Source organism: Trachinotus anak, unplaced genomic scaffold (genome assembly GCF_046630095.1).
Source record: "Trachinotus anak isolate AG129_WGS33_773 ecotype Australia unplaced genomic scaffold, CSIRO_AGI_Tana_v1 ptg000014l, whole genome shotgun sequence".
In the NCBI taxonomy this organism is placed as follows: Eukaryota; Metazoa; Chordata; class Actinopteri; order Carangiformes; family Carangidae; genus Trachinotus; species Trachinotus anak.
Window position 1 is genome coordinate 17,654,038 of NW_027273865.1, and position 12,258 is coordinate 17,666,295.

Sequence of the window (12,258 nt, forward strand, 5' to 3'; positions counted from 1 at the left end):
GTACCTGTATGTCACCAGCTCCTCCCCCCGTGGTCTCCCCATTTTCAGTGAAATCTTCTACCAGTACAGAGGGGAAAACGCCAACCCGCCCGTTGAGCTCCCCCTCCCAGAAGCCATCGTCTGTCTGAGTGTCGCGGTTCAACAGGCGGATCACAGCTCCCTCGGAAAAGGAGAGCTCCTCGTCTGCCTGGCCCTCGTAATCATAAAGTGCACGGACATACACCGCTGGAGAGAAAGAAAGGAGGATAAAGAGAGAGGGAGAGTAGTAGAAGAAGAAAGTAAGTTGCACAGTAGGCAGGTTAGGAAAGGGAATAAAGAATGAAAATTACTGCTAAAGATTTTTAACTACAGCAAAGATGACAAGATGGCAATTGAGTGCTGCATTCCTGAGGTGGTTTTACCTCCTTGTTTTGCTAAGCAGATAAAGTACAGTTGGCCAATCAGTTATTGTGAATATCAGTTTTGATTATCTGAAGTAATTAATTTAGGCCAGTAAGCCCAATCAACATTTCCCAGAGTAGACACATCTCCAGCCTTCTTTAGAGACTCCATCATACATCTTGATATTAAACTGTTAGGAATTTCAGCAGCACTGTGCCTGATTTTTTCTATGCTGGCTGCTTGTCGACCTTCAATATGCGTTTGGATACAACCAGAGATAAGAGAGAGGCCAAAAAGAGAGTGAATGTTTTTTTATTAAGCTCAGCTCATGCCTATTTTATTAAATTGCCCTGCAAGTCTAACAGCTGATGTTTTGTATTCTTTGCTCAATTTTATACAACCACTCTGCTCTGGTTTCTGTTCCAGTGAGGCAGTGGAATAGCAGCAACAACATTTCAAATTGCTAAATATAAATGCATGGAAAGGAAATCTGGACAGAGAAAATATATTCATATTTTTCTTCTGTTCTTGCTTTCTTGTTCAGTAGACAACTCTGCACCTGCTCTTTCCAATAAACACTCTGCTTAGCAAACTCAGTGTTTTAAGGCAATGAAATTCAATAGAGCAGTCAAGAGAAAAATGCCTCACTCAGTGGCACACAATAACTTCCTTATGGGAAAACTCAAACTCATTTAAATTAGCTAGCTTGTTTTACTTAAACTGCTGACCTCCAGTTTAATTATTACAAAGAATAATTTACCGTTACCTAGTTTACAGCATACTTACTGTTTGTGTCTCCATTGATACAGCCAGAGAGCAGCTCTGGTTCAGTTGAATTGGACGAGGTGTGTGATCGAGCGTCGAGTGTAGCCAGAGACTGGAGCATGCTCAGCAGACTGTTGGAGGTGGGGAACTGCAGGTATTTCTCTGGGACATAGCCAACATGACCGGTCTTATTACGAGCCTGGAATACACAAACACACAATGAAGTGCATTCACAAATGCAAAAATGCACATATTGATAATTACACACATGAGCACATGCATGACAGAAGGCAAAAACCATACAAACATGTAAATCCAAAAGCAGACACATAGAATACAACACAAAGATCTGATGAGATAGTGCTTGGTGTTTGTGCACCTTGACCCAGTCCTCCATGTCTCCATCCTCAATGACCTCCAACATCTCCTGTTCATCGATAGTTAACTCGTCCGGCTGAGAGGCCTGCAGGAGACACACCAACAGAGTTAAAGACAGAGAAGGGAAGGAATGAGAATGAACAAGGAAAAAGAAAATGGGGTTAAACAAAAACAGGAAGGAAGTGGGAGGAAGAGAGTCAAATCTACTCTTGACAATATACTATGTAGCTTTAACCAATATTCCTGGTTTGCAAGATATTAATTCTGTGTAGTATAATAAAAACAATGAGGAAAATACTCTGTAATCTGAAGACTAAGTTCATCATTAATAATTTATTTTAAAATTCTCAAACTTTCATGGCACTGGCAAAGTCGTCCATATTTTCCTGTAAATACAACACTGAGGGTCAACTTGACTTGCCTAATTGTGTACAGGAATGTGTATGATACTGTGTGCTGCGGTTGTTCCTCTCCATGCATTTAATATGTCTAGGTGTGACCATGTAACTATAGAGGGTAACTGTGTGTGTATGTGCGTGTGTTGGTTCATATACCTTGTACGAGTACAGGACTTTGCAGGTAAGGGGGTAGTTTCGAAGGGTTCCCGAAGGACTTGAGCTGCTGTCGTCAAAAACCTCCATGTTCTCTTCACACTCCTCGCCCTCCTCACGCTCCAGGTCCACTGTGCCCTTTAATCAAATAAACACAAACACAGCCAGATAAAGCCAAAACCTCTGATAACTACAAGGGCAAAGAAGAATAGCTCTGTTCACCTCTAAAGCTCCAGCATAAAAAATGTATTTCAGACCAAACAAAAAAAAGAAATCTGTCCAAATACAATTTCTTTTCATGCTACAAGATAAAAATACTAATATATTTAAAGTTTGGCTAGGTAGGTAAATTAAATTACATGACAAATAATCTCAAAATTTCAAATTTCTACTCCACCACCTTTTCTAGGTTTGGTCACCAGTTGCCTGTCCTTCACTTTTCTTTCCTCTGTGCTAGATTCACAAGACAATCTATACCATGCTTCCTTACCTTCTATTCCTGCCTGAGTTTCTGTTTCCTGCTCACTGTGGGTACTATAGCTTTTAGAAACAGGTGTGGAGGGAATAATGTTTCATATGAGCCGACCCCTCCCTCTTTTGTTCCACAAGAATTTCACTGGCTTATATGAAGGTCATGTGATCCAGCTGGTAGAAAGATCCATCACACACAGCAAGCTGCCTTGTCCATAACAAAAGAGTGTGTGTGTGTGTGTGTGTGTGTGTGTGTGTGTGTGTGTGTGTGTGTGTGTGTGTGTGTGTGTGTGTGTGTGTGTGTGTGTGCATGTGTGTATGTGTGTGTGTGTGTTTATCCATTCCTAAGTCATTGTGTTTAGTCATCAGATTTCTGTTGACACAGTAAACTCTACACCGGTGCGGAACAAAACAGATGTGTGTTTTTGTATACGAGCTGATCTCCCAAGTTGTTCTCCTGGACAGAAGAATCTGTTCTCCAGGGAAATAATAACCTTCAGGTGTAGTCCTAAGGCGTTCCCCAATAAACATTAACACACTCTAATTAAAGCTCTCACTGGAAATGCTTAACAAGGGGCCTTACATCTGAAACACACAGGCTACACATTTTCATGTTCCTTGCTTTTCTTGAAAAACCTTTACTAGTTTATTTTGCTTTGCAGACATAAATGCAACCTGTAATACTAATGTCAGCATGCTAACATACTCACAGTGGCAATGCAAACATGCTAATGTTTAGCAAATATAATGTTTATCATGCACACCATCTTAGCTAACCTGTGAATTAGCACTTAACACACGGTATAGCTGCGGCTAAAGGGATTGTCATAAACATTTGCATTTGGTCATTAACCGATTGGAAAAATGTAAATTTTGTGGCATTGGTGGTGCTACAGCAAAAGTCAGGGGATAACCAAAGTCAGCAGGAGTCATCCTCTGAGGGGAATTAATGTCTGTGCAAAATTTCCACCCAGTTATTGTTCAGATATTTCAGTCTGGACAAAGTGGTGGATCTACAGAATGAGACAAGTTGCATTATTCTATTCTAATATATGTAATGTAGCGTGTGCATGTTACACACTAAAATAAGGAGGGTAACTGTTGTGGCCTGTGAGCAGGGGGTACACAGTAGCCACAGTGCTTAGTGTTAATTAATTCCCCTGGATGCAATAACATAATATCGTACATACCATAACTAGAGAGGGATTTTGGAATATGTAACTGATCAGAAAGAGAGAGAGTCACTGTGATGAAGGACAACTTGATGTACAGTTCCATATTTTGAGGTCTGATTGCAGATTTGTTGGCTATATGTTTGTTTTGTTACATCGCTCTTACCCACTTTAATGCACTGATTTAAAAGCACACTGCATGGCCTGAGGGCCAATTCCATTCCATCCCAGAAGTAAAATGACCAGCATGTATTTCGGTAATAACCCAATAAAATGTCACCAAAAAATACAACTCTCAGTGTGTGTACCAATACAGCTGAGATGCAGACCAATCAACAAGCCAACCAGATTTTATTGGTCCTGGAGGTAATAACTGTGAAAGTGATACTGTAATGAAGGCAGTGGCTGCCTGAGGGACTTTAGGGTTCATGGCTTACTGTATTTCATGGTCATATTAATAAAGCTGAGTCGAATGACAAAAGGGCAGAGGGAAGTGCCTGCTCCCCGCTCTCATTGTTTTTCTGTGGCCTCCTCTACAGATTATTATTCATAATCCATCCATCCTTTCTTCTCCCTCTCGCCGTCAGTCACTTCTTGACCTCTCCCTAATCAGCAACTGCTGTTAACAATCCTCCCTACTCCCCCCCCCTTCTCCATCTCTCTGTCTTCATTTCTGTTGTTGTACCTCTTTATTTTAGCTCCTCTTTCTTTGCCGCTGTCTGTCTCTTAAGGCTCCGGTGAACTCCCAATACAATCAAAGGCTGCTGAACTGCTGTCAAATGCCTGAATGCTAAATGTGCCTCCTGGTCTGTTGCTTTAATGAGACCAACAGCAGATGGAGGAGTTTTTTAGCAAGTCTAGCATCTAATTGATTCATCTTATAAATAGGGCAGGGAAACCTTTATAAAACCTTTCAAATATGCAGCCAAATGGAAATAAAAATAAATAAATAATTAAAATTTACATGACATTACAGACTTTACTTGCAGGTAATAAAGTATTTGGAACTGCAAATGTTTGGTTTGCAAGCTTGTGCACTGTGATCACAGGGAATTCTGTGTTGGTCACTGTTTTGTCTGTACAAACATCGAACCATCCTTCAGCTATACCACTGCTTGAGGGTTGTAAGGAGCCAATCCCAGCTGACAATGGGCGAGAGGCGGGGTACGCCCTGGACAGGTTGCCAGTCTTCCACAAGGCTCTGTGCAAATCTAATATTTTTTTTGCAGCATACCATGGCCTTACAGTATGTTCTATGTTCTCTGCAGTTTTTCACAATCCCCCATCTCTCTCACCTCTGCATCCAATTTTACTTCAGCATTATCACTCTGACGCTGCTCTCTCCTCACCTCCCCCCTCACCCTCTCCTCCACATCACACCATCTGTTTTTTTTTTTTCTCAGCTCACTCTCTCTCCTTCTTTCTCTCATTCCTCAGTAATTGTCTCTCTACCACTCTCTCTCTCACTGCACAACTCCTTCTCTCATCCCTACTTCTCTCTCCATTTATCCCTTCCTAGATTGCCCCCACCCTCACTCTCCAGACTTTCTTTCTCTCTGGTGTTAGCTGCCAGCTGCAATATCATGTGAGCAGAATGTCAAGTGCTTCCAGTGGAGAAGACTGACTATGTTTAGTGCTGTTGACAGACAGACACACACACACACACACACACACACACACACACACACACACACACACACACACACACACACACGTCTCTTTACAAAGTGTCATGTAGGACTACACTCCTAGTCACAGACATAGAGACAGAAACACACAAAAAAATGCACACACATGAACCTATATGAATATCCACAACTTTAAAACTTAAGTTCAATTTAAAGGAATGGTTGAAAATTCTGGAACATGTGCTTTTTCACTTTCTTGCCGGGGGCTGAAAGAGATTGACACCACTCTCAAGTCTGTATGCTAAATATGAAGCTACAGCCAGCAGCTAGTTGGCTTAGCTTAGCATAACGACTGGAAATAGGTGTGTACAGCTAGCCTGTCTTTGTCCAAAGATAACAAAATCCACCAATCAGCATCTGTAAAGCTCCCAAATTAACACATTATATATTGTTTATTTAATCTATACAAAACATACTACAGCCAGTAATGAGGCATGGGGAATGGGGAACTACCTGGAGCCCACCTCCTCCACCCTGATGTGCATGGAGTGCATTCACACACATTCATAAGCGTGATGATGAAAAAAACAAAGGTCCCTTCAGGCTTCAGAGCTGTACTCAGTCAATCGTGCCAGTAAAACTAGAATTCATGGACTAAAAACTAGAGAGTTGTGCACAGACTACATCAGTATTCCACTGAGGAAGTGGGGCGTCTAAAGAGGCTGTAACTAGCGTGACAGATGATTAGGCAGCAGGGCTGAGGTCAATTATCTTGCAATTTACATCATTCAGGAAGTGATTTGTCTGGAGAACTATTCTAGCTGGGTGGTTTTCACTTAAAATGAAATCATAAAGAATGAAAGTTCTATGGTTATGAGTCAGTGCCTTAGAGTTTAAAATGACATTTTTGGATGCGCTGAATTGAATGCAGTTTTCATCTGGTGCATGAAGAAAAACTGTTGGGAAGACAGATGAGTCAATAGCAGCTATGTGACTAATATACAGTGACACAATTCAGTGGCCACCATGCATGCAATGCAAACAGCTACGGCTTATGTTGTGTGGTGAAGAGGTACACTTCTACTTCTGATCTGTGAGTGTGAGATTTTCACTTTCCAGCCAAGTCAATGACAGCTTTTGATGAACTGATGATAAAAATCATTTATCATGTCCTGTATGTATTTATGTATTGGCATAGTTCTAGTTTATATTATGTCTAAAGGTTTGTTGTTCATCAATTCCTCCAGTGTTTTCAGATTTCATTAATAAACTTTCTGTTTTTATGAGAACAGGACGAGTTCTGCTGACTTGGCAAGAAAGCAGCAACATAGGCACAGTGAGGGGAGGTGTCTCACCGACAGTGAGGGATCGTGGGAAGTGTAGCTGGCCCAACGTTCATTCTCCAGCTCCTCCATCACCTACAGCATGCACAGAGAGAGTGGTAGGGAGGTGGGTTATACACATATTGCAAACAGGCACAGTCACACATATATACTGCAGTACACTAACTCGCACTCATGGGTGAAAGGATATAATTACACACAAATACACACACACACAGTATATGTACACATTTTCTCAGACACTCGCAGACTAAACACACCTGGTTCATGGCGCTCTTTAGCCAGGTATCCACAGCAACCCCCACCTGCCGCAGAAGGTCCAACCGAGCCTCAGCTTTCAGCTTTATTGTCTTTGGAGAGACGGAGTTAGGAATGTTAAGAACAAATACATCACTGATCTACACAGTTTTTCTCCTGTCAGCCTAAAGGGAAAAAAACAAGTAAAGAACATTGCAACTTGGGTACCAGTTTTCTGCTGAGCAACATGTTATCTTTGACTGGTAGGAGTCATGAACAAAACTGAAAATACAAAGTTGTAAAACAAGCTGTATTTACATGTAAATCAAAGTCAACAGCCCAACCTGCACTAGGACTACAATGGTTGCTGTCCATTAGGTCTCCAGATTGTAAAAGTGTCAGTCTCCCTGTTTTATATGTATTAATATGTGGCAACATCTCTCCCAGTGATGGAAGACTAGCATCATGATTAAATATTTTTTAATCATGATGCTGAAACAAAACAAACACAAAGCAATAACAATATAATTAGCTATTAGCAAGCATCTCTATATCCAGTAAGCACCCCATGGGAGCCATTTCTCACATACAATGGATTTCTAGAACTGATGCAGGGAGAAGGACCTCAAGTGAACCTATATACCAGAGCAGACATTACAAAAACCAACTGATACACTTCTCGCATTGTACATAGTATTATTTTTCAAGTTGAACTGAAGTTGAACCTCATAGTCCCCATTAAACAGATGCCTCAAGCATCAGTTTCAAGGACTTTTTAAGCCCATTTCCCTAAAATTCAAGGACCCAAACATGGTACAGTTTGAGACTCGCATCAAGGTTAATTACTGTTTCAACACTAATAATTTTTATAATGAGAACTAGCAGGCTATATGGATGCTCACAGGCAACAATTACAAAGAGAGAGTCTTAGATGAGTGAACCCTTCTCAATTGTGCTGTGTTACAGTGAGGGCAGACTATGTGGTCTGTTGCACACATATCCACAGTAACACCATTACCTATACAGCTGTTCCTGGTCTCTCTCTCTCTCTTTTCTCCTCTCTCCTCCCCCCACCCCCCCTTTTCTCCTCCTAAACCCAACCGGTCGAGGCTGATGACCGCCCACCCTGAGCCCGGTTCTGTTGGAGGTTTCTTCTTGTTAAAAGGGAGTTTTTCCTCCCCCCTGTCGCCAAGCACTTGCTCTTTGTGGGAACTGCTGGGTTTTTCTCTGTAACAAAGTAAGGTCTTGACCTTACCCTGTAAAGTGCCTTGAGATAATGTATATTATGATTTGGCGCTATACAAATAAAATTGAATTGAAATTGAGTATTTACAAATCTTAGGTGAGAAAAAAATAAAAATAAATATATATATATATATATATATATATATATATATATATATATATATATATATATATATATATATATATAAAACAGTGTATTTTCAACGCCTTGTGTTTTTTAAAATTCACTTACTTTCAAGGATATAAAGGATCCAAGGGAACCCTGTTTAAATGCAATCCTCACTGGAAAAACTTGATTGGTTTTTTTTTGTTGTTTTTTTTGGCCTTTCAGCTGTTTTTGATCACAAGCAGCTGGGTTCAGTGACAGAACAAGGATGTGAACTTGATTTGCACCCCAAAATGTGTTGAATCTGTGTCATGTATGCTCTCAAAACTTGCTGTACTTTCTTTAAATGAGCTGTGAACACTGGACATGTGCTGTGTTCTTTGCTAATGAGACAACCCCTGAGACTTACATTCAAACTGTCTCTCCTCCTCAACTTTCTCTTTCATCTCTGATCCTTTCCCTTTTTTCTTGCTGTCTCTCGCCATTCTCATCAATTTCCTCCTTTATTACCCTCCCCTATCCTTTCTCACTGATGCTGACAGAGCAGATTGATAGCTGGTGCCTCCCTCCCACAGAGGCAGACAGACACTGTCAAGATAGACTCCCCAGCTTTGATCAATAAAGTACCTGAGCCACTTAAATGCCACAGTTTTTTTTTTCTTTCTGTTAGAAGCACTCAACAAATGCTACTGGAAAGCACCAGCTGCTGCTGCTGTTGTTAAACCATTAATATACTGGATTTAAGAAGGGAAAAATCTAAATATTGGCTGATACTGTCAGGCATCAATGCTTAAAATTATGTGCAACAGTACATTCAGTTGTTGTTGTAATTGAGTAGCCAGTGGCGTGAGCACAGATCACTGGTGGAAAGACTCTACAACCTTGGACAGAAAGACAGTCTGGCTGGCCGGCTGTCATCAGTAAAACCGACAAAGGCAGACAGAAAAATTGGTGGAGAGATGCTGCAGGAATAAAACTCAGCTCTCTGACTGTAACTAATAAAGAATAATGGCTGATTTAAAATGTTAAGAATTCTGGAGCACTTTAAAATGATACCAGCTGATTTTTTGCTCAAATGCCGAGAACAGATGAACTTGTTGGGTAAAGTCATGACATATATGTGATATCAATCTGAAACAACAAACTAAAAGAATATGAAAAGAGCCACAGTGGGATCAAACTGGGCCTTTGCTACCAATACATATATATATACTGTAATTTGTTTCACAACACAGTCGCAGACATACCAACAATTAAGGGAACTGATTCGTCTGTTTTCTAACATGTGCAGTGTTTTAATAATCAAAATGGTGCATGTGTACACACCTTGGTGTCCATATTCTATTTACCAAAGGTGTTCATATGTCAGTGCAGATAAAATATAGGATATTTCCAATCAATATTCCAGTTCTTATTAGTTTTGTTTGCTTGTGCTATAAAGTGTCTTGGAGCACTATCTCGATGCCTCATCTGTTTCTGATGGATTTTGATGCCACGTGTTAATGAGGCCAGATTGTCTTGTGGAGCCAGTTTGAGTAGAGCCTTCAACAGCTTATTAGTATGAAGACAACCTCTTGCCTCAAATGTTCTCACTCTCTCATCCTCTGAGAACCTCTTACAAAAAGGAAGCAAGGAAGGCCAATAATTACATAATTTCAATATGGAGAATTTCAAACGCATATCTGCTTCACTCGAAATTATGCATACATGAAAGATAAGATACAGTATAATGTATAAATGCAACTTATATACTAAGTAGTATTTCAGGTAAATTGCTTCATCTCTTTTCGCTTCATCAGATTCCATGTATCTTTAATATCAGTCTCTCCGTTAGTGCTTAAATCTTGCACTGATTTCAGACAGTAAGAATAAAATTTCTTTTTGTCTCATAGATTTATTTTCTCTAGAGAGGATAAGGAACATGCAGCAGATTCATCCTAATGCCTTATTTTCACTTTATTTCCTTTTATCTGTGACACACGTTGTTTTATTAATAACAAAAGCTCCAGCAGAGTAGACAGGCTAGCCTGGGGCATGCTGTCATTATATTCAATATATATAAGAATATATAATGCACTATATTATTAATTATATTATGGCAAGTTTCACTTGACGTTTTATTGTAGTATGCATCATTTAAATGTGCTGTGCCATTTCTGTAACTATTCGAGTAATTTTGGACAGACATGCACCTTCTCTAGTTTCAGTATCCATAGTCTTTTATCGAGCACTCAGACGGAGATCATAAAACCACTATTTGTAGAGCAGAGGATACATTACTCTACTGTATCTTTCAGTGTTTATCGATTCTATTCAAAATGAGGCTAGAAGAAGAGGATGCTTCTGAGCAAGTGTTGAACACTTGCAGAACAGATTTAAAGATTTTATAAAACCACAGTACAACTTCAAAGGTTTGTGCTGCTTATTTTGATAAGTCTTCTGTGACCATATAACAAGAAATAAAATAACACCTAACTCCCCATACTCTTCCAGAAAGGCAACAGTCTCCCTGGCTTTTTAAGATCTTCTTAAAATAACCATAAACTCTGAATAAGCCATTTGTAGGGATAATACATATGTCTCTTTAAACTTGTACGTGATTCAAGGCAATGTGATTTATGCTTTCTGCATTGTGTTTTTCATAAAATACCCAGATTGGGGACTGTGGGACAAGATAAGAAATCTCTACTCTTACTACAGTATGTATATTAAAATGAGAGGCTAGGGTGACCAAAACCGCTTCTCAAATATACCTAAATCTTTCTCACAGATTTGCCTGCAGTTTGACATGCGGTGAATGATGGTCAGCAAGGCCAACTTTGCTACCTTCTGTCCCTAAGCTTGTATTTCATACATGCTGATTCTGAAATAACAATGAGTTTTAGCTGCTGATGATACCAAAGTAAAATCTGGATTATTACCCATTATTACCCACATCATCATGAATTTCTCCAATGAGAAAAGGTGCCTCAAAAATATCTTAAAATCCACAAATAGACATTCACTGGATATAGGTTATCATCTTTACTACTAAATCTCTAACCTAAATATAGGTTTTCTTGCCCTCAACGATTTGCAATGGCTACTGCAAAATACTTGATCGGATGAAGATGGGACTTCATGTAAAAGGAAAGAATGGCACTTTCACTATCCAGATAATGCTGTAATCAAACCCGGATAATGTCTTTTGTACTCCTTTGTCTCCCTTTATAATTCTGTGATAAAAGCTCTGTGATGAAGCCATTTGTACCAAATGAGCTCATTAAATATTCATCATCTTACTCAAGGTAATGGTGGCCTAGAAGAGCAAAGAATAGCAGACTGACAGTGTGAGCTAGAGAGACTGAAGCAGAGAAGAAGAGAGAGAGAGGGTGGGGTAGGGAAAAGGTGGTGTTGTCACATGTTTGCACTTTGCAATGAAAACACTCCATAATTATTCTGTAGCAAGTGAGATCACACGCTAATGATAGTGTTGCTTAAATATTCTTGAAGCGTAAGGGACTGAAATAACTACCAAAAACTAGTTTATCTATCACCTGAAAAAAAAAAAGAAGGTCTAGTGAAATGGTGATCACACAGAAGGGAACATCAGGAATGAAATATCTTTGACCAAACCTGACAGCAGAGGGTGCCAGATATGTTTAAGCCTGGAAAGAAAGGCAGTGCAGAGGCAAAGAGGCAACAGAGGGAGAGAGAGAGCAAAGTGAAGGTAGAGAATGAAATCAAAGAACAGGCCAGAGAGAGAGAGAGAGCAGAGACAGAATTGTGGTGAGGAAGATGAGAGACGATGATGCAGTGTCCTCATTCACAGTGTGACACGTAGAATCTGTGAGAATCTATACATAAATGATCGATAACTCTGCGTGTGGAGAGGCTGAGAGGTGTGGAGGGAAAAGAGAGGGAGTGTGAAAGTAAAGTGAAGAGACAGATGCTGAGACAGACGGACAGACCGGGGGCTGGTTGAAAAAGCCAAAAGAGCAA

At 40.0% G+C, this 12,258-nt stretch overlaps 1 protein-coding gene across 2 annotated transcripts in view; it reads right to left on the reverse strand.

The window, feature by feature from the left end:
* The window catches only part of LOC139631628 (F-BAR and double SH3 domains protein 2-like), a 65,053-nt gene that overhangs the window by 5,290 nt on the left and 47,505 nt on the right, over window positions 1-12,258 (reverse strand). For both annotated transcript variants that reach the window (XM_071495952.1, XM_071495953.1), the window contains 6 exons: window positions 6,950-7,039; window positions 6,702-6,764; window positions 2,079-2,213; window positions 1,526-1,609; window positions 1,168-1,345; window positions 5-225 (listed from right to left, as the gene is read on the reverse strand). In XM_071495952.1, coding sequence (XP_071352053.1) covers window positions 5-225; window positions 1,168-1,345; window positions 1,526-1,609; window positions 2,079-2,213; window positions 6,702-6,764; window positions 6,950-7,039 — 771 coding nt within the window. The remainder of the gene's footprint in view (window positions 1-4; window positions 226-1,167; window positions 1,346-1,525; window positions 1,610-2,078; window positions 2,214-6,701; window positions 6,765-6,949; window positions 7,040-12,258) is intronic.